The sequence below is a fragment of the Lygodium microphyllum genome, chromosome 3 (genome assembly GCF_053477565.2).
Source record: "Lygodium microphyllum isolate KBCC chromosome 3, Lygodium_microphyllum_v1.1.10, whole genome shotgun sequence".
Classification (NCBI taxonomy): Eukaryota; Viridiplantae; Streptophyta; class Polypodiopsida; order Schizaeales; family Lygodiaceae; genus Lygodium; species Lygodium microphyllum.
The window spans coordinates 55,662,858-55,690,054 of NC_141137.1; the positions used below are offsets into that span (position 1 = coordinate 55,662,858).

A 27,197-nucleotide genomic window follows, 5' to 3' on the forward strand; every position below is an offset into this window, starting at 1 on the left:
CACTGTTGGTAGCGTGCAATGCGCACTATCTTTTTGTGAGCAAAGGGGAGTGCACATCCACTTCCTTTTACTCACAAAAGCACAAAGTGAACAAGGCAAAGCCTTGTGAACTTTGCATTTTTGTACAACCACACAACATGTGGTTAGACCAACTAGTTTCTTCAATGGGTTGTAAGGTGTGGCATTATATTTTCAAGCATCTATTACCTAATGACCTTCCAAGTCTAAGGAGTGGATTTTTGCTTGGTGCACATTTTGTACATTTGGAGAACAAGGAATGCATTATCTATAAATCTACAGTTGGTATGTCACATGTAGTCAATGATTAGACTTTGGTTTAGTGCGTATGACCAATCTTTTGTGTTGCATGTCTTGGGGAGTTACAAGAAAACAACTAACCTCAACTACCATGGGTTTGTTTACACGTGGACATGTCTTTGCAAGTGATTCTAAAGGTTCCAAGGTAGTAAGTGATTGGTGATCACTTTTTATCAAAATTAGAAGTGGGAATAGCTAATAGAAAATATGAGCAAAGTGATATAAAGATTTAGGAGGCCTAGATGGATGGTGAAACTTCCCACCCCCGCCCGCCCGCCCGCCCCCCCCCCCCCCCCCCCCCCCCCTTGAGGCTTGGTGAAGAGCTCCAATGTGTGTGTGTGTGTGTGTGTGTGTGTTGTGGTAGTCAATTGGAAGATGCCATCTTGTCTCGAGGGCCCACAAGAAAAGGATCGTTGGCAATGGAGACTCCGGAGTCCGGAGTGTCAAATAACAAAAATCAAAATGTGTATTTTCCTCCACCAAGCGACCAAAAAACCTTAATGACACGTGGCAGCCAGGCAATGCCTCCGGTACGTGACGTGGATCATTGGCATCCATGATCCTGCGCGGAAGAGACCACAGAGAGAAACAGACAGGAGAGGCACTCCAGAAAAGAAAGAGAGACGTACCGAAGAGAAAACAACAGAAGGCTCAGAAGAGAGCCATAGCTCATAACTCTTCATTCACTGCCCGCCAAAAGAAGAAGAAGAACACGAAGCGTAGTACAAGTACATTGCCTGACTGGAACGAGGATCCTCACAGGCCAGCATTTCGTGTTTGCTTACAGTCTTCTCTCATCAACACAGACAGGGTTGATTCTGAAATTCCTTATTATCGGAGTATTAAAGTTCCATTGTACAGTGATTCCTTTGGACCCCGTATCAGCTGATGCAAGGTTGATTGCGTGATCTCGGCGGCAGTGCTAAGCCGGGTTTTCGCAGTCGACGGAGCATCAAACTCTAACTTGCTGCAAAGAGTATCTGCTTTCAAATTTCAGGTTTGCTCACTTCGAATTGCCATCATTTCAGACTTGTTTTCAGCTGGCATTTCCCCCAATTCCCTGGAGGTACTACCTGCAGGCATAATTGCATGCGTTTATACAGCTTTTCATGTGCAGATATCACCTACAGACATAATTGCAAGTTTCAGACCTTAAATTGCCAGTCCAAGTCTCCAAACTCTACCCTTTTTCCCCTTTCTTTACCATGGCTGAAAAATCAGGTGCCCTTTTGAGAAGCTTTTCGGCTACCAACCTCAATGTGCTTGCCTCAGAAAAGATGCAAACAAGTAGAGACGGTCTTCAGGCATTCCCAAAGAATTTACTGAATCAAAACTTCAATTCGAGACTCTTCAAAAAGCAGGGCCTCCGAGATTTCAAGAACTCTGGCAGATTGACTGTAGAAGCTGTGGCTACAGAGCCACCTCCCACAATGTTGTCCTCCCGAGATGGGGCACGGAGCCAGAATGAGATGAACTCCATAGCAGCAGCAAGTCGTTCACTGGTATGTTGCAAACTGGCAGTGCAAGTGAAGGATCAATTTCTTGGTTTTTGTTCACTACGTAACCATCTACAAAATGCTTCATCATTTTACTGTGTTTCTGTTTCAGTAGACTGGAACCAAAATATTAAATAGGACGTATATTCAAGGCGAAAGTCCCTTGATTAATGCTGACTGGCATGTAAGAAGCTACACTGTATTCTTGACTTGTGTACACCGTACTTCTTACTCAATCTAATGGGTTAGGCCTTAAAATTGTTAGGGATCTAAGTTTCGGTACATATTTGTGTGATCCACTCTTAATTATGCGTAATCTCTCATGTGCCTTTGGTTATGACCTAAAACCATCATAATGACGAGTGAAGGTTTTTGCCACAAAGTACGAGTGTTAAGAGAGAGACAAGCAGGCTGTTAACTTCAGAAAGGAGATGATATTAACCTGAAGAACATGGCTAATGTGGGAGTGTGTCAGCTAGCTGCAACTTGGGTGTAGACTAGGCTCCTGAATGGCTGACTGCTTGGCCCCATGGTAGGCTGCAAGTCACTGACCCCTGAGTTGGCTGTAAATTAGGGTCCCTGGCAGTGGATCATGTGGTTCTCAGTGGTACACACTATTGTTGCATCACAGCTCTCCTTTCTTGTATGTAGCATAATGTTACTTATTGTGATTGGTTTACACGAGTTCTTGATTAAGCTGATTAGGTACTAACTATCATGACCATTCCACCGGGCATTGCATTCCCCAATGCCATAGGTGAATGCTCAACTTTCTTCATCTTTCTATTGACATTGATATTAGTGTCTTTCTGAGGCACCTTGGTAGTGGTGTGATCACCCAGTGCTTTAGTATCCATGATCCTAGCTGATTGTCATTGTTTGTATGTATTATGATGTTTCAGATTTCTGGTAGATCACTGGTGTGGTATGGCACATTGGGGTGGTTCCTAGTGGCTTGTATGTTCCAGCATTGCATATTTTATTGTATCAATCACCCGTTATCCGAGGCTTCTATATATACCACTCTACTCTCATTCTTGTAACATCGCATCAACTTGTATCCTTGGATAGATGGAGATCGGAGGCATTGCTATAGAACATAATTATGTCAAGACCTTGGTGGTACTGTACTATACATTTCATGCTTCATTATATGAATTTCATTGCCCATTCATTTTGAGTTCTCGTGTTCTTTTCTTTTTGTCAGTGTTATGCTTTCAATTTTCTCACTTCCTATCATTTGCAGATTCTCATGGTAATTGCCAAGTTGGGAATATTTTTTCTCCAAGACACAAGTTGCAATTATGTCTCCTAGAGTAATGCAATTGGCCATCCAAATGATGGACTATCATTGCATAGAGAAGGAGATTATTCTTAATCCTTGCCTTCATTTCTGCATCATCACTAAGAGTTTCTTGATATTCTATCCATCCATCCTCAAGCCCTTGGTTGATTAATGGCCACATTTTTCTTCATTGTTGCACAATTGAGTACAAAATATGTGCAATTGCATAAATGGTATGGAACAATCCTCACTGTCATTACATAGTTTCCTTATGGCTCCAACTTTACATAGATTTCCAAATACATCCTGAGTTGGACTTGAGTTCAAGTATGTAGTATGCCAATGTTAAAAATTTTCAAATTTCAGTGTTATTTGGTACATGATTTTTGAACATGTGCATTTGTTGAGAGGCCTTCACTAATATTGTCCATAAACTCATATAAGAGTTAAGCAACCAAAATCAAGGCTAGAATTAATTAACATGCATTTACGCCTAATTTTGCTCCTTAAGTTAACTCTAAAATGCTTTATTTAGGCTAAAAAGCTTTTATTTACACAGTACATTCACTGCCCAAAAATCCTCTCTTAAAAGGACATTTTGTGGGCATCCATCAGCTGCACTCTTAGATCATTCCTTGAGTCACTCTCACTCTCCATTGAATGCCATTTATTTTCTTTCCTTTGGGGCCTGGTGGATACTGCCAAATTGGAGTTGCTGTTGCCTACCTTGGAGCTGCCTCCCACTCAGCTGGACCTGCCACCTACATTTGCTGGCTGCTGCTGAGTTAGAGAGCAGCTGCCCACCTTTATTTCCAAGTTTCAGTGCAGCCCTTGGAAGTCATCCTCTTCATCGCCCACAACTATAGAACTACAGAGAACTGTGTTTTTCTCCCTTCATCGTTGTCCATCTTTATCTGGCGTCTTCTCTGACATTGTCAGTGCGCATGGAAGAAGAAGCATGAATATGGAGAGAGAGAGAGATGTATGCGCCCAATGTAATTTGTGTGGTGTGGACACTTATTAAAGTGTCAATGTAAGGTGTGTACACCTAGTGTCTTAGAAACTTAAAAGTAGTGACACTAGGCTCTAGAGTAAAATAAACCTAACTCTAGTTAGTTGGTGGAAGGTTGGTTAGGTCAACCCTTGACCTAAACATAAGTTGTACTTTCACTCTATCTTTCATTCTAGCAAGTACACTCTACTCTTTTTGCTTCAGCTCACTCTCTTGTTGTCATTGTCTCTCCTCTCTCCATAGTTGGCTGCCATTTTCCAACATTTGGTATCAGAGTAGCTCGTACACGTGGATTCCATTCAGCCATCGTCAGCTGGTGCCATCCCGCCCAAGGTCCCACTGCTGCCAGCTTGGTTCTCAGCTCGAGGAAGAGTTTTCAGCTACTGTGAGGTGTTGTTGAAGTGGAGGAGTAGCTGTAGCTGAGCCGTCTCTTGTCTACTCCAGATCTGTCCAGTTCAGTCATCAGCTCCAAATCTGTGCATTTGCTCCAGATCTGTCCAGCGCAGTCATCTACTCCAGATCTGCTGTTTTCAGCCTGCGTGCAGCCCTGCACGCAGTCCCACACGCAGCCCTGCACGCAGCCCGAGGAGCTGCTGTTTTGGAAGAGCTGCTGCTGTTTACTGCTCTGCCTGCCATTTTCTCAGCTCTACCCGCCATTTTCTCAGTCCTGCCCGCCAATTTCTGCAAACCCTAAAAAGTGCAGAAACCCCAATTTTCAGATTTGGTGTTTTCTTGAAATTTTTGGAATTTCTAGTCTATTTCAGCCATCTCTTTTCGAATCTCAGCTTGTACTGCCCAAAAATTTGGGGTTTTTGACCGATTGGAGGCCCTTTGCGCAAATTGTTACCAAACTCATAGACATTGCGCAATTTCTTCCACATTGTCTCAAGAAAATTTGGGGTTTTTCAGTTCTTTGGATCTGGCATGCATCAGGGCAGATTTCAACTGTTGTTCACTGCTGACACACATCTTGAGGCAACATTTCTGCAGAAATTTCAGCTGTAAGGTACAAAATTTTTCAATTTCTTTGAAATTTTAGAAAGAAATTTGGGGCTTTTGCCTAACACGAACTCCAAGGCAAGCAACAAGCAGTACATCAGCATTTAATTATTGCTACAGCTAGATTGGGTAGAGATTTTTGGAAAAATTCAATAAATTTTGGTAAGAATCAGCATTAAGTTACTACATTTTGTACTTTTGTGGGCACACATTTCGAGGCGAGTATGGTACAACAGTATAGTGTTGTAATTTACTGGCAGAGTGCTGATTTGGATGGCATTGTGTATACTTTGGCATTTGTGTGATAGTTTGGTACTTGTTTTTTAATCCCGTGGGGGATTTTGGCACTCTGAGGAGTATACTCTATATTTCAGCATTAAAGTATTTGGCTGCAGATTTTTGTCTATCATTGATAGCATGGCACAATAGGGGAATAATGATCAGAGCAATATCCTTGGTATCCTCACTCAGGAGGACAAACTTGATGGCTCAAACTACCCAATGTGGAGTCTTATGGTCCGTAACCTTCTTGTAGCGAAGGACTTGTGGTACTATGTTATAGCTGATTTACAGTGACCAGGAGGTCTTGCACCTTAGACACCTCAGCGTAACGCTCAAGGACAGGTTGCCGGTGCTGCTGGTGGTGGTATTGGTACTGCTACTGCTATTGCCCCTCTTTGCAGAGAGTTGGCCAATATGACCATGGATGAAGGTGATAGCATGATAGAGCACCTTACTCACATAGAGGATTTGCGTGAGCAACTAAATGTTGATGAGGTCAATAAGGATGCTAAATTGATAAACATCACATTGAATTCTCTTCAAGAGTCATATCTTGGTTTCCACACCTCTTTGATGTTGTCATTGAGGGCGGGGGGGGGGGGGGGTAGCAGCCCCTTACATTTGTGGAGTTGGAAGGCCTCTTGCTGCAAGAGGAATAGACTCGGAAGAATGTGGGATTGCGTTTAGGTGATTTGGCTATGCTTTCCAAGTTTAAAGGCAAAGGAAAAGTCGAGCACAATATAAAAAATCAGCAAAAGGGTGATGCTGGACTGCTATCAAATAAGGTTGTCCAAGACACAGAAAATACTAAAAAGAATGGGAAATGCCATTATTGCAAGAAGCTCGGTCACTATATCGATGAATGCAGAAAGAGATTGGACAAAGAGAAGAAAAAGAACTCCGGTTTGATTGTCCAAGAAACATCAGCGAGCAAATCTACTGATGATGATACTTTAGCCAACTTTGTAGAGGAGGACTCTGTATTTCTCACATGCAGTTATGATTCTTCAATGGATGATTCAGCATTTAATGCTATTGAAACGCAACAAACATGGTATTTTAACAATGGGGCGTCAAAGCACAACACTTCCAGGAAGTGTTTGTTTACCTCTTTGCATTCAGCCCCTGCTAGGAAGCGTGTTACATGTGCGAACAGCAGCAGCTATGATGTATGTGGTATTGGGACAATCACTATTACTGCTGCAGATGGTTGTGATTTCATGCTTCTAGATGTCTTGTTTGTACCTGGCATTACAAAGAACTTGTTGCCTATCTTTGCTTTTAATAAGCATGGCTTTCAGGTTATCTTTGAGGATAACAAATGCATTGTTAGAGATAGAGAGATGGATTATGCACTTAGGCTGTCCGGCACCCTGCATAAGGGTCTATTTTTGTTGGATACATATGACAGTAGGTATGGAAGCCTACCTTAGGACCCTATATAATGAAAGGGATAGAGCCTATAGAGCCCCCTCTTTTGCCATATTGTCACAAAAACGGCTCTTGAAGAAGCATCCTCAATAAAAACGGCTTGCTTGGTGAAGAAAACTTGGGTACCCAACCAAGTAAGGCCATGAATTGAGAGGAGTGGGTAGCCTAAGTTTGGAACATGTAGGACTTACGAAATAGAGCTTGATGGATGGTTAGGCAATAGTGGCGAAGTGCCAACACCATAATAGATAGTATAAATGTCATTGTTGACAGTGACTATATCCTGTGATGGACGAAGATCTTGCAACAAATCTCCTTGAGGAGTCATATGACTCAAAACACCATTGTCAATGACCCAAGGCCTCTTTGAAGATGAGACAACCAATAAAGAAGGCTCCTTCATCTCATGGATGTGAAGGAATATGGACTCATACGTAACAGTTGCTGAAGAAGTACTAGAAGGCTTAGATGTTTAAGCTCCATCCTTCGTTCTAGGACAAAGGTGAGGGTATTTCTTCTAGCATTTCTCCTAGGGATGGGTATCCTTTTCCACAATGTAGGCAATTAGGCTTCTCTAACTTTATGTTAGAGCTTGAGGAAGACTCCGAATGTTTAACCTACTTCTTGTTCTTGGTCTTATTGTCTTTCTTGTTGCCCTTTCTTGAACTTGGAGTAAGAGCCTTAGTAAGGCTAGATCCATCCTCTATTGGATGGGGGATTGGGAAGTGACAAAGTCCCATAAGTTGAAGGTGTCAAGGATACACTTCACTTTGTAGGACTCCAGGAGTAGTTCTCACCATCAAGGCGGTCTTCTTTGGGGAGAGAAGAAGCACGAGCACTTGAACAAAAGGTGCCATCATGGCAATGCGAGGACTTGTAGTGCAGGTCATGTGAGAAACATGTAGAGAAGCCGGGGGGGGAGAAGGGGGCTCTGATCTTCTCGATCTATCAGAGTGAGAATGAGCCTTTGTATATTGATCTTTGCGTGACTCTTCACGATAGTTTGACTGATGGGACCTCTTATCGAAGGAAGATTGAAAAGTCTCCTTATTGGAGTCATTAAACTTGTCAAATCATTACTCTATACTTCTCCTTGCAAACACACAAAAAAATCTCCTAGATTTTGGTGTCGGGCTGCCCGAATGGAGGGAAGATCAGCTAACCTTGCAAAGAGAAGTTATGCATGCTCTGTATACTTCGTAGAAGGCTTGAAAAAGGCAGAAAATCTGCATTCTTTGTGATAGATCTGCTCCAAACAGCAAGCTGATTGTGGTCTTCTCTCTGTGGAACCTTCCAGTCCTCACTTTGATGATGATACCGTGTTAGAGTGGCAATAGAAGAGGAAACACAAACACGGAGAGAGAAGGGAAGAGAAAGACTGCAATGAAAGAAGAGAATGGAAGTAGCGCCCATCTAGATGTCCAAGGATGTAATAAGTTTGACTAGGCTGCTGGTCTCACCAATCTGACTGCCTTGCTCACTATCTAGAAGTCTGCCGACCATCACTTGGTCTCTTGCCAATACAAACGGCCCCCTTATTATAGAGTTGACTTGCTTTAGTGGTTATGTTTGGACTTTAACTAAGCAATGTGGGCCCCTATTTGAAGATAGATTGCGATTGATGCTTGTCAGTCTTCCTGTTTTGGTGTTGTTGCCCTTTTGGATAGTATGATTTTCTTTGGAACTTGCTTCAAAAAGTGATCCATATTTAAGATTAGCTGTTGTGTGACGTGGATTATTGGTAGAAGTCTCTAAGGCTATGTAAAAAGTATTGTTGCACCCATATACTATATCAAATGGCATCTTGTTGGAAGAAACATGAACAGAATTAGTTGAAAGCATATTTGACCAATGTCAAGTAATCAACCCAGAGCACTTGTTGATCTGGTAGTAACATCAAGTCCTAGTGATCATGGTCTTACTGGAGGTTTCAGTTGCTTACTCAACATGTCCACTGAAGTCATAATGTCATCATTTAAGAACATCCTATTCTTTGGAAGGTGGGTCACAAAGTTCAGGGCAACTTGTCCTATAAGAGAACAATTCTCCCAGCAAAGCTGTGCCCGTCTCTTCCAAATTTTTGTGCTAAGGGGAAGAAGAGTCCTCCCTCATGGTAGCTCATACACCATTAAGACTGTAAGTACAGCAGCCCAATTACCTTCTTCACTTGAAGGTTAGAGATGACCGCCACTAGTTGAGCTTGAGCCTTCAAGGGTGCAGCAGTGCCATGCAAGTCCATCTTCCATGCCTTATCATGAACGAGCACACTGTTTGGTTGTCTGTTCAGATAGCCACATGATACATCCTTTACCTGCTTCATCAAGTATTTTCCAGCTTCGTTCTCTCTTAAGTTGGAAGGTTTGTACATGGTTGTGCTACATTGAGTAGTACGGTTTGAAGATCATACTTCTCATACTTCTTGATAACTTTTCTGACCAACACGTTGATGCTCAAAGGGCACCTTTAGATCTGGCATTAACATGATGTCTATTCAGCCAAGGGGTGCCGACGATGACATCCACGTTACATGAAAAGATCAGTCACTAGGTAAGTGCCAGTGCCCAAACTTACTGAAAGATTTCTAGTAGTCTGCGAGTTGTCTACCTGCACTGTTGCTGCTCTGACACATTGGAGGAAGTTGGTTCTTCCAGTCCTTGTCTATGTTCCTGTTGACCTCATCCTTGATCCTATCTTGGTTTTGTGAAGCATTCTTTGCTTTCATACCTTCTGTCTATATGCCAGGGATCCTTGCTGCTGCCTGATTCTGAGTATGGAAAGTCCATTCATGCATTTAGGGAAAGTCCATTCACGCATTGAAACACCATCTCTATTGGCAAAGAGATGATGGAAAAGAAGCTTATCAAGTGTTGAATGATAGGAGAGTGGAACTTTATCATTGCTGCAGAGAGTCTCACCAACTTTAGGGGCATACTTTGCTGTCAACAATTGGAGGGAGGCAATGATGTAAGAAACAATATTTGTGAGTGAGGCAAACAAAGATTTGTATACCAACTGTTGATCTGCTAGCACCATAAAGATGTCATGCCCTTTGTGTAGCTTTTGACCACTTGTAACAAAAGTGTGATTTCTTCTAACTTCCATCTATCATTCATAAGGGAGGAAAGTCATTTGAAGGGAGGCTTGTCTATATTTTAGATCTTTCCCTTATGAGGTGTAATTTGCCAACTCACAAAGAACTAAATCATTAAACATTGACAAGATGCGAGAATCACATAAGACTGTAAATGACTCCTATCCTTTGCTACTGGTTTCCAGCATTTACTTTTTAAATATCTTCTCATGCAGTGGGTTGTTGAGATTAGTTGTAAATAATAGAAAGGTTCCAATGGCAGAAACAAAATTTAACTTAAATTTCTGTGAAGTTGACTTTTGGTTATATAGTTATAGGAATTCCAAAATTCTGAATTATTTTGCAGAAAGTGAAAGGGATGTCCGAGGAGATAAAAAAGATGAGAGCACAGTTAGAAGAGGACGAGCAAGTTGCATCTTTGATGCGAGGCTTACGTGGACAGAATCTTTCTGATGAGCTTTTTGCTTCGTCTGATGTGCAGCTAAGGCTTGTCGAGGTATGTGAATAATTACATGTGAAGGTGTCGCTGCACTATTTGTATGATGTTTATTTGTTATCTTTCCTTGTTCATATAATTTTAGCCACATGTTAAGTCACTTTTTCTCATGAAGTGTTTTTACATTGCTACAGGTAGACCAGAATGAAGGTGATGTTTTGCCACTTGTTTATGATCCAGACACTATTGCAGCCTATTGGGGAAGGCGACCAGGAGCTGTCTTTACTAGAGCTATGCAATTACTAAGTGTTGCGAGCGGTTTCCTTTCTAGAATTGCATCTGACATAATTACAAAGAAGCTGAAGGAGGTGAGTAGTTTTTCAGAAACTTCTGGTGATAAAAGCTTCTTGAGTGCCTTTCATGAGGCCATGGCTTGCAGTCAGGTCCAAAATGGGTTTGGGGGGGGGGGGGGGGGTTTTTAGCCAAGCATATGGCATTTTCAGGTGGAACTTATTATTAACCGAAGTGATTTCCTTTGGGCTTGCTACCCTGCAGAACGAAGTGGCAAGAGCAATCGAATTACGTGACATCGTTACATCTTTGGGGCCAGCTTACATCAAACTTGGACAAGCTCTTAGCATTCGGCCTGATATTCTTTCTCCTGCTGCCATGACGGAGCTGCAGAAACTGTGTGACAAGGTATGGATTGAAATCTGAGTTCCATGTTTATAATGCTGTGTTTGCCTGTTTTCTCATCTCTTCGTATGTCACTGTGAATGGAAATTTGTGCCTCTGTTATATAATCTCATGTGATATATTAATAGTTGGTTGTCTGATTGACTTATTTTCTACTTGCATGTGGTTTTCTGAAAACCTGAAGTATTTCATTTCCAGTAACTGGCTTTGGTTTTTTGTTCTTTTGTAATTTTACTTTTTTCTTGCCCGAGGATTGCAAAGAAGTGCTGATTTTATTGTGTGTGGGGCAGGTCCTTGAGGGAAACAGAGTGATTTTCCTATAGTATCATCTGTAACTTAATACAATCTTTTGTTTCCAATGACGACCAACCAATGAAAACATAGATAGCCAAATATTTTTTTGGGGGCCATAGAAATTGGTTATGGGCTATATCAGACTAACTGTTTCCCTAGGCCAGTAGCAGTGTAGTGGAGCAACAGTTTGGGGATGTGTTTCCCAGTTCCTTCCTTTACTTCAATTTAGAGGTACTTTGTGGAAGCGTTTTGCCGTTGGGATTGGTTTCTTCCAAAACTGCTATCTCATATTTCAATAAAAGCTGAATGTCAACTTTGCTTATGCATGATTCAAAAATCCAAAAAATTAACCATTAAAAGGTGCAACTACTCCACAGTTTTCTTGACACGTTGTCAGAGCCGGTGCTCTTATAAAGAGTATCTTGTGGATATTGTGGAGTGCTAGGTTTTGCATGAGGCATATGAACAACTCGTAACGGAATCACTATGTCTCAGTCACCTTCTTCTCGGGACCCCATGATGTCTTATCAAGCTTCTCCATCACTAGAGGCCTGAGGAGGCATTATGGACTTGGCAAGGAAAATGACACCCCACCTTTACCCTTACGTTCTTTGGTTTCTCTTGTTTCAAATTTTAGTCTCATATCAGTGGAGGAGTTTCAAGAGTACTTGCATATCACATATAGTCAAACTTACACCCCCCCCTACTAGCTTTGCTATACTCCATCCGGACCGGTTGGTGAGGTTGGCCACCTCTTTGATCATGGAGCATATACGACATTTGGGACGATTAGCAACCCATCTTCATCATCTCAACTGGGCCGAGTGTCAGGTTTGTACAACCACTTTGAGTCGTATGAATCAAAACCCTCTGTTGTTTCTTCTTTTGGTATGCAGGATCCGGATGATTTTTTGTATGTAAACTACATTAGAAGGGGACTCTCGAAGCAAACTTCCTTTATCAGATTTATCTACATTTTTTGTTTCATTTGAGCATGTAAGCCACTCTTCTCAAATCCCTCCTATCCCACCCTCTTCTAGCCCACACCTTGATGTCCTCTCTTTTTCATTCCAAAACCTTGGATTACACTCTACATCTGCATCCTCCACACCGAGAGTTGGAACCTTTGTTTTCGCTCCTAGCATATTCTCATTCTTTGTTCCATACTCACACTTTTCTACTAGTTCATATCCTGGTGTATGTATCATTACAGGGAATGCCATGCTTTTAACATCCCCTGTGTTTTTAGGCTTTCTCTCTCTTCATTTGCGCTTTTAGTCTTTCTCTGTCATGCACTGCTATCTGCATTAGATCGAGCCTTCCTTGGTTGCGTTTGTTGGTGTTCGATATCCGGAGGTTTCTTTGCTATGTTTTAGGATCCGTTCGGAGTACGACACACTCTTTAGCTCATTACCCTGCCCTAATCCTTGAGATATAGGAGTTTGTGGTACAGTATTCACTCTCTATATAGTGTGTTTGTTGCATGAGCATTGTATATCTTGCAGGCATTTTTGTGTTCATTGTCTCTAAGTTACCCTAACCCTAATTGTGTTTTATGTTATTAGTTTGTGCTTTGTCATATTATTGGTATCGTGTTTTTATGTTTAGAGCATGTTGCCACATGGTATTAGAGCAAAGTTCTCTTTGGGAAACCTTGGACTTGATTAGAGAGCTCATTTGCAAAAGCAAGAACAATAGAAGATTCAGATGACTTCGAACACTGACACATTGCTCCAGACTCCACAGGCAAGCATGTCAAGAAACGAGCAGGAGTGGGCCTCCTAGCTTGCCCCCTGCTAGATTTGGCATGGGTGAAGAAACTTCGGACTACCATGGAGTCCATCAACCATACGAGATTTCAGCCGCCGAGTATGATCTCATCCTTATACATAGGGCTCAACAACAGATTGAAGGTAAGCTTGAGTTTCCTCCTTTTGATTTGGTGCACAAAACTATTGACCATGCAAGTATGATGGAATCTCCACTTCAGATTGGCCATTCTCAAGTGAAAACTAGCACGGATTACATACCACTTCCATCTTACTTCTTTTCTCCAGTGCCAAGTATGCACAATCTCGTTTCTGATTCTATGCTATTTGATTTTTCTATTCCTCATGGCTCGGGAGATCCTCTTGCAAAAGGGGTAATAGATAACATCTTTTGGTTTGGAAGTAATGAGGAAGATAGATATTTCTTTGAAAACTCTAGACAAGGTAAGAAAAAGAAGCAATAACTTGTGAGTATTCCTTCTCTTCCTTTTTCTTCAAATACTTTTGTATTTTATGATCATGCTGGAGTAGGTACATCTCATTTTGTTGCATTTAATGGACGAAAAGAAACAATGATGTTTCCCACATCTTCACCCATCACAAATTCATTTGGACTCCCACCACCCATCCCTCCCTCATCTTTTGTTGCACATTTCTTTCAGCCTCCATTAAGTGCACCTATGTTTCCACCACACACCACAATGGGGGGTTCTCCATTAAGCACAACCTTGAAGACTCCTTTCTCCTATTTGGGTGGTGTACCAGTGATGGGAGATCATTCTCCCATACACACACTTTCGAGTTTTCTCCCTCCAAGGCATTATTTGAGTGTGGATCATTTGGTACCACAGATTGTCTCTATGGCTTTACCCAGTGGACCACTTGGTCATTCTGGTGTGCCCTAGCCGACTAGTAGACAAGGCTACCATGTTCAAGTGATTCCACCTCCAGCTTCGACACCTTATGGAAACATTCTTGTTTTAGTGCCTCCACAACAATCGGTACTCATTGGACATCAGTAGCCTATTTTTGCCTAACCTACTTATTATCCCCCTCCTTATCCTCCACCATCTTATCCACCACCACATTACACTTATCCACCTCCATCGACACCTCATGGTTCTAGCTCCTCATCTGCCAAGAACTCATTCAATGACAAAACTTGTTTCAATAGGTCTAACTACATCACTTGGTCTAATTTGATGAGGCATGTCCTAGACTTCCAGAACCTATGGGATCTTATGTAGGAGTTGAAACCCCAACCCGATCCCGCACTTGTTCCATATGAGGTTGTCCGCTCATGGAAGGCTCATAATGCCTCCGCTATAGTTGAGTTGATGCAGGGCTTACTACTTGAGTTTCATTCTTAGCTTCAGCATTTTGACTTAGCGTTAAGTCTTGGCACACTTGACTGATTGCTATGTGGCTCGGGATAGGACCCATCGCATTAATCTTGACCATGAGCTTCAGATTTTCACCATTAATGATAAGGATGACCTTAAGGTCAAGTTGTCTGAGTATTGGCAACTCCTCGCTGAGCTCTCTATGATGGGGGACTCCTAAGTGCCCTAATGACCAGGTCACGTTGTTCCTAAATAAGGTGCTAAGGAAATACTTCAACTTTGTGCAGCAGGTCATCTCACAGTCCACTATGCCCACATTCTATGAATTTGAGTGTCAGCTCTTGCGTTATGCTAGGATGTTCGATCAGTTTCAAGGGGCATCTCTTGTAGCGGGAGCCCTGTTGCCACTTCTCAGAAGGGATAGCAAGGGAAGGGTAAGAGACCTGAAAATTCCACATAGACCTCATCTAGTGAGATCCAAGGGAACAACCAATCCTCTCTTAAACCAGGGTGGCAGAATGTATCTAAGAAGAATAGGTATTGTTGATATTGTAGTAGCACCCTACTCCATTCCCATAGCAATCCACTCATAGAGCTGAGACTTCACGTTGATCTTTGTGGCCCGACGCCCATTGCTGCCTTAAATGGTGCACTTTACTTTTTATTGATAGTGCATGATTTCTCTCGATACATGTGGGTGTACTTTCTCAAGCACAAGTTTGATGCTTTTATCTATTTTAGTACTTAGGTACTGTTGGTTCATGAACAGACTGAACGTTGTGTAGGTACCATGAGGAGTGATAGTGATGGTGAGTTTATCTCCCATGAGTTTTCTAAGTTTCTACAGGAGCATGGTATTTCTCACTAACTCACCTCTACCAACTCCCCTTCCCAGAATGGAGTCGTAAAGCGTAGGAACCAAATAGTTTTGAATATGGCACGCTCTATGCTATTTGTAGCAGAGCTTCTCGATTGTCTATGGGTTGAGGCTGTTAGTATTGCCATGTACCTCCTCAACAGATGTCCGCGACCACAATAGTCCCTCAGCGGACTCCCTACCAGGCATTCATTGGCGAGAGGCATGTTGTTTCTCACTTCAAAGTCTTAGGGAGTCGTGCATACACGCACACACGTGACGACAAGTAGGAAAGCTCACTCCTTGAGCTGATCTGTTAATCTTTGTGGGCTATTCTTCCGAAGTGAAAGCCCATCGCTTGTTTGATTTTCAAGCAAACAAGGTGATCGTTAGGAGGGATGTTATCTTTGATGAGAGGGACATAGTATAGTCTTATGCACCGGATTTTGAGTCCTTACCTCAGCCCACATCGTCTGACATTGTTCCTAGCTGTAGTAGTAGTAGTTTTCTTTTTTGTTGTTGTTATTGTTATTGTTGTGGTAGTAGTTTTTTTCCTTTTCTTGTTTATTATTGTTTAGTTTTCTTGTTTGTTATTGTTATAGTAGTGGTAGTAGTAGTAGTTTTTTCTTTTTTTTTTTGTTTGTTGTTGTTGTTGTTGTTGTAGGTAGTAGTTGTTATTGTTGTTGATTTTTCTTCTATTCTTGTTTATTGTAGTGGTAGTGGTAGTGGTAGAGAGAGAGAGTTGTTGTGGTGGTCGTAGTCATGATTGTAGTACTAGTACTAGTAGTAGTAATAGTAGTTTTCTTATTTATTGTTGTTGTCTGCTCCTGACCTTCCTACAGATTCTTCCGCTCCTAGTTCTTTCGCTCCCAAGCCCCCTTTGCGAGATTTGTTATCTCCATTGGTATCAACAAACTATGCGAGATTCCAGGATCCTTCCACTAGATTACTCTTTGAAGGGCCCTAGAAGATCTGCTCGGCTTGCCCCTCAAGCTTCATATGCTTCAGTCTTTACGGCTGATTACATTGCACATTCCGAGCGAATAGTTGGCAAGAGGCTCTCTAGGACCCTCGATAGTGGAAGCCATGGAGAAGGAACTAGATAGTATTGATCGGAATGAGACTTGGACCTTGTTGGATTGTCTTAGTTACAAGAAGGTCATCGAGATGAAGTGGATATTTAGGACCAAGCTAAAGGTTGATGGGACTCTAGACAAGTAGAAGACTCGCCTTGTAGTGCAAGGTTTTTGTCAAAAGCAAGATATTGATTATGAGGAGACCTTCGCACCCACTGCTTAGATGACATCTTTCCGTTTGCTAGTTGTGCTTGCTGCTCACCACGGTTGGCCACTATACTAGATGGATGTCAAGAGCGCCTTTCTGAATGGTTTTGGAGGAGGAAGTTTATGTGGAGCAGGCATGCGGGTTTCCTCTGTTGACCATTTGGACAAGGTATTCCATTTGCAAAAAGCTCTTTATGGGCTCAAGAAAGCTCTGATGCCTTGGTTCTAGAGGAGGGACGAGTTCTTACAGATTCATGGATACCATTCTAACCCTTATGATCCGAATCTCTTTGTGTGCACTACATGTGCGGGGGCTAGCTATATCCTGTTGTATGTGGATGACTTACATATCACTGGTTCAGATTTTGTTGCCATAGCGGAAATTAAGGCCAAGCTTTGTTCTACCTTTAAGATGATTGATCTCGGTCTTTTATCTTATATCTTTGGAGATGGAGGTAGTTCGTTTTGGGGGAAGTATTTGTATCTCACAGCAAAAGTACATACTTCAGTTGGTGGAACTGTATTGCACGGATTAGACATGGCATGCAGTCACACTTCTTGATCCCACTGTCCATTTGTCGAAGGATACCCTAGGTCAGCCCTTCGATGTACACACCTACACACCTATGGATCTGGGGAAGCTTCTTCGATTGATTCATACTAGGCCAGATTTAGCATTCTTAGTTAGGGTACTTAGTCAATATTTTTCAGTACTTAGGATGTCACATTGGATTGCTTGTCTTTGTATGTGGAGATATTGCGGTGTACTTTTCATTATGAATTGACTTATGGACATGGTTTATGCTTATAGGGTTATACCATGTCTGACTAGGTGGAAGATCTTGACACCTGGCATTCCCATGGCAATTACCTCTTTTCCTTGGGCACGACTTCCATTTCTTGGTCCAGTCGTAAGCAGGAGACGGTGGCGGCTTCCACGGTGGAGGTTGAGTATAGGGCTCTCTTTGATGGTACCATTGAGGCCATCTATCTGAGGAGCTTGCTGGTTGCATTTTACTTTCTTTGTGTTTCTCCTACAGTTGTCTACTATGACAACCAGAGTGCCATTGCCCTTGCGGGTAACCCGATCATCACCACTTAGATATGGCATGTGGGAGTTCACTTCCACTTCACAAGAGAGCAGGTTGAGCTAGGCACTATTTGCCTAGAGTTTGTGCCTTTAAGCGACAAATTTGCAGACATTTTGACCAAAGTGGTCAATTGGCCGATCCTATAGTACATCCTATCTCGGATTGGGTCCACCCTCCTCTACTTCTTTAGATTGACGGAGAGAGGGTGCTTTCCTCTTGCTTCTCCCTCCAGTTTGAGAGGGGGCGGTTTCTTCTCTTGATAAGTGATAGTGATGATGTCTATAGTTTAGCTTTAGACAGTTCTGACATTTATTCTTTGTATTGTAGTTAAGGACATTTGTAACTTTATCCACACTATCAGGATGATATGATTGTAAAAGGGCATTGGGACAAGAGAATAATCTCCCTGCGAGGGCACTGTCTAGTGGCACTGTTGCGCATTCTGCATGAGTATGAAATCTTGAATACCCCTTTGCATTACCCCATGCATTGGCATTTTGTTTATATAAACATGCATTTGTGCACATTTTCCCTTTTCGATCTTTCATGAGTGGTCGACTCTAGATCCACCATATTCGTTACATTGCACATTGCAATTCTCCTTGGCAGTTTTCCCATGCTTGCTTGTGTTACTAAGCTCCCTATTATCCTTTTTGCCTCCCCACATACTCCCCATATGATTGGCACACACACATTTTCATTATCCTTAGGCATTTATCCTAGTAAAGTGTGGGATAGGTTTGCTTGTTTTCTAAAGGACTTGGGTTTGTTTCCTATTTGATACTTAACTAGCCGTCGCCCCTTCATTACTTATCTATTAAAAAAAAAAACACAAGTCCATTGTTGATTCCATCCGCCTTTGTAGGACTTGGTAGGCCCTTGGCAGCTGACAAGTAGCCTTGGTCCAATGCCTTGGCCTCTTTGGAGTGATCACTTGGGCTCCCTTGGTAAGATAATCATCGCCTTTGTAGTCTTCTTAGGCCACTAGGCAGCCGACGTGTACCCTTTGTTCGATACCTTAGTTGCTTTGGGGTGGGACACCTTAGGGTAGCTATACTTTTAGGTTGGTCCACTTTTCTAGCCCAGTTTTGGGACTGAGAAGGGGTCTTGAGTTAATAAATGTCATTAGCTACTAAAATAGCTTATTTAATGCATTTTTAGGCTTATTTTACTTAAAACCCTAAAATAGGTCGTAGTTTGAGAGAGTTAAGTGGAGACTCCTAAACTTTTTATAAATAGGCAATTTGTCCTCCACTCTTCCCAATCTCGTTTTTGCAAATTTCAGGCCTTTCAGCTTGCTGCCCACACCTCGCATGCGGAGGATATCGCGATCGAAGCTGGCCATTGTTGTCTACAATAGTCTGGTGCCTGTTTCCAGTCTTCCACCCATTGTTTGGAGCTGACTTCATCTTGCTGACTATTGTTGCTGGTTTTCCCTAATGCCGCCAGCCTACCACGTCATCAACCAGCATGTGTTTGCTGTTTGTAGCTGCCGCCTACATAGTTCTCTCTCCTCAGCTGCTGCCTTCTCCTGCAGGCTGTTGACCAGCCTTTGCTGGCTGCATTCACCTGCAATTTTTAGTCTTTCTCTCTCTTCACCCGCGTTTTTAGTCTTTCTCTGTCCTACACTGCCATTTGCATCAAATCCAACCTTCCTTGGCTACGTTTGTTGGTGTTCGATATTTGGAGGCTGCTTTGCTGCATTTCAGGATCTGTTTAGAGTACGACACACTTTCCAGCTCATTACCCCTATCCTAATCCTCGAGATATAGGAGTTTGTGGTACAGTATTCACTCTTTGCATAGCGCGTTTGCTGCATGAGCATTGTATATTCAGCAGTCATTCACTTCATTATTATTCGTGTTCATTGTCTTTGAGTTACCCTAACCCTAAATGTATTCTATGTTATTAGTTTGTGCTTTGTCGTATGATTGGTATTGTGTTTTTGTGTTTAGAGCATCTCATCATAGCCTTCACTAATAAGGCTCGATTTAATGGGTTGAATTTCACTACTTGGTTGAATTTCATGTAACAAGTGCTTGAATCTTAGGGTCTTTGGGACCTTGTCGTTGGTCTGGAGCCTATGTCGGGACCCTCGATTAGCTTATCTTGATCATATGTATCAATGGAGATCCCACAATGCCATAGTCAATGTTGAGTTAATGCGGGCCTACTTCCCGAGTTCCACTCTTAGCTACACCACTTCCCCTTGCATATGAGTATTAAAGTCATCTCATTGACCGCTATGCGGCATGAGATCGCACTCAACATATCAATCTCAAATTTGAGCTTTAGGAGTTTTCTATTAAGGAAGGGAATGATCTAAAAGTCAAGTTGATCGAATATCAACAATTATTTGCAGAGTTTGCCATTACTAGCTCCCCGAAGTCAAATAATGATAAGGTCACTTTTCTTGAACAAGTTGCTCGAAAAATACTTCCTTTTTATCTAGCACATTATTTGACTACCTAGATTGTCGACCTTCTATGAGTTTGAGTGCCAGTTCTTGTGTCATGCAAGGTTGCATGATGGTCAAGTCCTGAAGAAAGCCTCCACACAGCCTTACTCAGAGCAGAGGGGGTTGATTGCCACTTCTTTGGGAGGAAAAACCAATGGTGATAAGAACTCGCAAGATGTGAAGGCAAGCGGTTCAAAGGGTGACACCTCTCCCTCAAAGGGAACCAAAGAAATCAAACCTATTCGGTAGGAACTTCCTAAGAAAAATAAGTTTTGTACACATTGCCAAAGATTGAGCCATGTGGACGAGAAGTGTTGTACCAAGGCCCAGGGTCTTTCTCTTAGGAAATCTCTTCAAACTGTTGTGATTGCCTCTAGTCAATCCAATGGGGCTACGCCTCCCATTGCTGCCTCATCCCTGTCTAGCCAATCCAATGGGGCTATGCCTCCCATTGCTACCTCATTTACTAGACGTGTGGCATGCAGATAGCCTCGACAGATAGCCTTTTTCACTACTCTTGAGGGACTGGCTGATCGGTTTGCAAGTATCAATCTCCCATTGCACTTTACATAGCCACTTTACATTCACCTCCATCTAGGACTACCTCACTACCTCATCAAGCATTTCATTTGTAGAGCCCTGCTAGTATACGTACGCGATGGTGGTCACATCCTTAGATTATATCCATCTTCGCACTCTTAGGTCTTTAGGCTCTTGAGTTGGGCCCATAGGATTTTATCCTTAGATCTCATTTTCAAGTCTTTCACTGCATTTACTCACACACACGTACACATTTGCATCATTGCATTGTTCATTTAGTCATCTTTTACTTTCAGTTTGTTTTGTTTTTGGAGCATCTCACTATTGACCTCTATGCTTGCACATAATCTCTTTTATAGGGTTTTGTTTTCAGTGTAGGGTTAACATGCCTGTTTGCACCAATCCTACTTGAGTTGGAGACTTGGGATGCACACTATTCCATTCATGGTTTCATCATCCTAGGAGTTTTGCTCATCTACTAGCATGAAGGCTTTCCCTCCCGAGGCTGATCGTGTAATATCTCTCTTGATGCTTTCATGGTCTATCTTGTTCTTCTAGTTAGGATGCTTCCTCACATCATGGTTCTTGGCACTGCATGAAGTCGACATCCAACTCCTCTTTCCCCTTCGGCATCATCGACATCTAAGGTTGAGAGGGGGTTGTTACTCTTCTTGGTAGTCTACAGGTTTCTACACTTATCTTCGACATTAGCCTTTCCCTCCTCGTTGTACCTCCTGCTTTTGCGTTGCATGATTTTATTATCTTATAAAGGGCTCTTGGGCAAGTGAATAGTTTCCCTATGAGGAACACTCTCTAAGTGGCAGCTGCTGCATAAGCATTTCATAGCTTGTAGAATACTCATTGTGTAGAGCTCCAATAGACAGATCCTAAGTTGTTTCCATCGACGGTTTGTACACCACACCACCATTACTTATAGCATATTCTATTGTGTAGAGCACCAATAGATAGATCCCATCGGTGGTTTATACACCACACCATCATTACTTCATCACCCTTTCCTCATCATCGACACCCTTGAGGGGATGGGTAGCTTATTTGTTTTGTGATGGGTTAGACCTAACCATCCCTTCTCGTTCGCCGGTATGGAACAATTACTTAATTGACCACAAGCCATCTCTCCAAACACATTTTAACCAAAAAAAGAAAAAAGGAAACAAACCAAGTTCATTGTGGTTCCATCCGCCTTTGCAGGTTTTGGTAGGCCACTGGGCAGCTGATGTGCATCCTTTGTTTGATGCCCTGTCCTCTTTGGGGAGATTACTTGGACTCCCTCAATAAGACAACCATCACATCTGTAGTCTTGGTAGGTCACTAGGCAATCATAGTGCACCCTTTATCTGATGCCTTGGCTGCTTTGGGGTGGGATGCCTTGGGTAAAATTGTGTTGGCCTTTCTTTCTAGCCCAAAACATGCTTATTTAATGAAAAACACAAAAACAGTGCGCAGTTTGAGAGAGTTTCAATGAAACCCTAATTTTGGGAGGGTCCATCCACATCTATAAATAGATAGGCTGCCCCCATATAGTCCTCATCCTTCTGTGCAGGTTTCGGTTTCTCACTCTTTAATGTAGATTTCAGCCATTAGTCTTTCTGTAGTGGCTGTCCAGCCCCCACAACTGCTGCCATGTCCTCTTCATCAGCCTTGGTACTTGGTGACTGCTTTCTTGCTGCCACCTTGCAGCTTGGCACCCTTCCTCTTGCTGTGTTTGGACATCTCAGCCATTGCCAGCCTTTGTAGCCTTTAGATCAACTCATGTTTTCAGCCCCTGATGCCTGATGACCAGTGGATCTTCTCTTGACTGCTTGGCGACGACTCAGATTGCTGCATTTTGTACTTCCTAGTGTCATGTGGTGCTCCTTTGCTTTTGATGATCAAGGTCTTCATCTTTCTTCACTCTTAACACTCCAATTGGTGGTCATAGTACTTGGGATTTGTTTGGACTCTGTGGTGGACATCACTCTCTAACACTACTGCTCTTCCTTTGGGCACTCAGTTCAGTACACTTCATTCATTTATAGTTTTCATTCACTTGAAAGTTGTTTTCTTTTTCTCTCCTTCTTCTTGTGTTTGTTTATGTGCTTGAGTTTTGAGTTTTGCTTTTAGAGTTTGAGTTTTGCACGTCTGTCTCTTTATTGTTGCGTTTCTGTTGTGGTTGTACACTCTATGTTTCCTTGGTGTAAACCCTAGCAGCTACTACATAGTTTTCTTCACAGTTTACTTTTAGGGTTTGAGTTTTGCACGTTTGTCTTTATTGTTGCATTTCTGTTGTGGTTGTACACACTATGTTTCTTTGGTGTAAACCCTAGCAGCTACTTCACAGTTTTCTTTACAGTGGCCATTGTCTGAAGATGCATATGGTCCATCCTCGAAAGACGTGAATCATTTCTCCAGCTAGAAAGATAAAAAGAAGGAAACATGTTCACAACCCATAGGCCTATCCATTGTTAGGCTTCAGCTAGAAGGAGAAAAAGAAAGAAAGACATGTACAACCCACATACCTATCCATTGTTCAACAAGGCTAAATGGATGGCAAAACCCAAAAGGGAAAATTCAAATCAACTTAAGAATTCGTCACTGCGTATCATTCAACTTTATAAAGTGATCTAGGGGAAGTCCATTATTCCAGGAAGATTCTATCCCTCAATCATTGATCTTTAGTGCCATATCTTCTTCATTGATGTCTAGCCTACACATGTAGCTGCCTGCTGCCCATTTCTGCTGCTGCGACATCACTTCAGCTCCCCACGATAGCCCAGTCTCAGGGTAACTGCAAAAATTTCAAGTTTCAGCCCAAAAACATTTCACTCCTGAAGCATCTCATTTTAGCATGAAACCTTTCAACAGTGGCCTGGATGTGGGGAGGTCTACTACAGTAGTGATTCGATGGCCTTGATTCATAGCATTCACTCAATTGTCTTTGACATTGACCTACATCTGAATCTGACAGCTTTGCCAGCTTGGGCTGAGTATAGCTCGAGGCGCAGCACAAACTAATGGCCTTTATCTCATTTCACAGGGCTCTAAGGTTCATCGGGTACATTTTTTTCCCTTGATCTCCTTTTGATTTAACGTGCTTTTGTGAAAGGGAAATATGGGAAGCTCTAATAGACTATCTTGAAAACATGAATGCCAGTTTACAAGTTCTTCTCAAAGACTGCCAAATTCTTCTCACCTGAATGTAACTTCCAACTTTCAAAAGCCACAACTTGAAATATTGAGAATGACCACAACTAGCCGTGTATTGGGGCTACAATAGTTGTAATATTCTTATTGGATCTTGTGTAGAAAGAGCATTGGCAAAGAAATGCACCAAGGTCATGTACACACATTAAATCAGGCCATTTGACCACCTTCTTGGGATCCATTTGAAGGACTAGAAAATATTATGCATCAAAGAATGGTTACGAAAAAAAAAAAGAAAAGCCGGTTCTTTTTCCATCGATGAACAATTTCTGCTTTTGTAATTTCCGAAAATCATCTGTAAATGTTCTCTGTGCTTATCCTAATCATGAAATAATTAATGATGCCATCAACAAATGTGACTGCATACTTCCAATGCTATTGAAAAATTCAGGCTACTATACTATTGAAAGTGGTTGACACATTTCTGAGACTAAAAGGAATCACTAAATATGGATACAATCCAAATGTAAATTTGTTTGTGTCTTCTGGATGCCTTGAGGAGTACTCCTAAACTAGAAAGATTTTCAAACTATTTTTACCCCCTCTGAGATTGAGAACTTTCCCTTTATGTGCATTTTACTTAAGGCCATGTAATTGACAGATATGCTATTCTTCTGGCTTTCACCCATTCTATGTGGAGGTGTTAAGTGAAACTTTCCAAAATCAAGTCAATTGTTTGATCTTCTAGTCTTTTAGGAGTTGATTGCTGTGAATTGTGCATCTGTAAAATAATTATCAAAGGCATTCAAGCGACTGCATCTTTGTCCATGAGGAGGGGTTCTAGTTCTTAAGGCACTTGTTGATTAGTTTAATGTTCATTATTTTACTCAATAAAAATGTGTATGAACAAAGAGATTTCCCTGTTGTCTTATGTATTTGTATATTGTCTTTTGTACCCTCATATTCAAACTTATCCTCATCTTAATCTAGGAAACTTAATCTTTCAGAGCCAAGGCTGCCAAACAATGACATTACAATTAGTATTATTTGCATTTACCAACTCGAGTTGATCTAGATAATCACAAACTCAAGGATTGAGAGAATCCAATGTGTACGTGGAACTTTTCCAATGATAGGGCTGCAAGAAAATTGCAGTTGTTAACAACATCCAATGCTAATGGTCTTTAGTCCTGCATCCTGCTATGCCTATCATTCACAGCGCCCACATCTCTTTCCCTTGCGGGCAACAAGGACCCTCAGCTGGGATTCCCTTTGATTCTGCAGCTTCACAATATAGTTATCCTCATGGCTAACCTTCACTACTTGGGCCTAGACATACCACCCTAAGTCCTTCACTTTGAGTCCTCAAAGGACATATATGCTAATCTGGATGATTGAGGGACTATCCTTGGTATAGCCTCATGAACATGGACAAGGTGATCTTGAGCAACTGGGCAATGACATCCGCAACATTGGAAAAGTTTTTTAGTCCTTACTAATATTCTGCTTGTTTGATTTTGCAGGTAACAGTTGGTATTGTTCCCTTATGAACTTATCCTCTTATTGCATGTCGTGATTATTTGCCTAATTGTTGGAGTATTCAACCTTTATGGCTTCTTGTAATTCATTCCTATTAATTTGCCACAAATTACTTGCTAGGCATTGCTACATTCTTGCTTGTGATATTTGACTTGCTTCATGGAAATACACACTCGTGGGACTAGTGCCATGGTTGCTAGCCTCTATAACTGATTCTATATGATCTAATGATTATGACCAAAATTTGGCTTGCTTCAAGGGAAACACACACTCCTAAAATTTGACTTGCTTCATGGAAAGACACACTCACTTTGTATGTAAAGGAAAAATGTAGATTCTTTTGATATCAAAGACCACATCTTTAAACCAACTTATAAGGTGTAAAAACAATGTTTGACTCCACTTACAGTCCAATAGAGGTCAAATGTGTGATGTTGCACCTCCTTTGGGAGAATGGCCCTACTCCCGCCCCGCCTGCTTCTGCCCGCCCCACCCGCTCCTCCTACTGTTGCCCCGCCCGCTCTCGCTCTGCCTGCTCCTGCGTTGACCCCCCCCCCCCCGCACGCTGCCCCGCCTCATCCGCCTTGCAGCCTCGGGCCCGTCCGGTAGACCCACCACCTGCGCAGAAAACAACATTTCCCCATAGGTCAAGGAATCTTTATGGTACAACTCACCTCGATAGACGCAACCCATGAGCTAGTGGATAGCTCACCCTATGCTTCCACGAAGGGGGTCATCTACATGGTTCCCTGGTACAGTGGCTTCACGGTGGAGGCATTCGTGCTCCATAACAGATCTCTTAGACATCCAATCATCGTACTCTTTCCTAGACTGGCGGTAGAGTATCGCTAGTTAGTGGAGGAGTTTGGACAGCTCTTTGGCATTGTCCTTCGCGCCTCCTACACGAACCCAATGACAACTGCAGGAGTCCTAAAGGTATGGGTGATAATGAAAGATACAAAGAATATACCACAATTTCTGGAGATTAAGGTAGGCGGACACTCTTTCAGGCGGCAGGTTATTGTGACTGGGCAGCCAGGGCAGTGCCTGCGATGCCATGACTTTGGGCATCACGCAACAGATTGCACGCGCTTCGGAACCAAGGCGGCTTTGCTGACAGGCCCACAGGTGGATGCTAACGGTTTTACACTGGTCCAAAGACGACAGAGAGGGAGACGACAGGGGGGGCCGTAGTCAGCCCCTCAGACATAGCCATGGTAGTAGGGAGCAGGAGGGCAAGTGTTGCCCCCCCACCAGAGCACCCCGGAGCCCCCTCCATTCTTGCCCCACCCAAGAGGACCACATGTCTCCACATCCACCTCCACTTCCTATGGAAGCGTCACAGGCTACCTCACCTGAGGGCCCACAACCCCCACATCCACCCCCTTGGCCCCCCCACACATAGCCACGGTAGTAGGGAGCAGGAGGGCAAGTGTTGCCCCCCCACCAGAGCACCCCGGAGCCCCCTCCATTCTTGCCCCACCCAGGAGGACCAGATGTCTCCACATCCACCTCCACTTCCTATGGAAGCGTCACAGGCTACCTCACCTGAGGGCCCACAACCCCCACATCCACCCCCTTGGCCCCCCCACACCCGCCTCGTGCCTCTGATCACCCCACCATCCCTCGATCTTCTCCCTCCCCACCATCTCTCCCACCGATCAGTTCCCCTGATCCCCACCTAGTATAGGTGACCAACCAACCCCCCCCCCCCCCCCCCCCACACACACACACACACACACACACACACACACACACACACACACACACAGAGGAGGTGAGAAGCCCCATACGCCGACATCCTCCACTCACCAACAACCTAGCCCTTCCCTCC

General features: G+C 42.7%; 1 protein-coding gene across 1 annotated transcript in view; it reads left to right on the forward strand.

Moving 5' to 3' along the window:
• Positions 1-850: 850 nt before the first annotated feature.
• The window catches only part of LOC148038362 (Protein kinase superfamily protein), a 60,113-nt gene continuing 33,766 nt past the window's right edge, over positions 851-27,197 (forward strand). Inside the window, exons 1-5 of the mRNA XM_087671060.1 lie at positions 851-1,315; positions 1,436-1,820; positions 10,261-10,410; positions 10,545-10,718; positions 10,906-11,049. Of these exons, the coding sequence (XP_087527186.1) occupies positions 1,524-1,820; positions 10,261-10,410; positions 10,545-10,718; positions 10,906-11,049 (765 nt within the window). The 5' untranslated portion in view covers positions 851-1,315; positions 1,436-1,523. The remainder of the gene's footprint in view (positions 1,316-1,435; positions 1,821-10,260; positions 10,411-10,544; positions 10,719-10,905; positions 11,050-27,197) is intronic.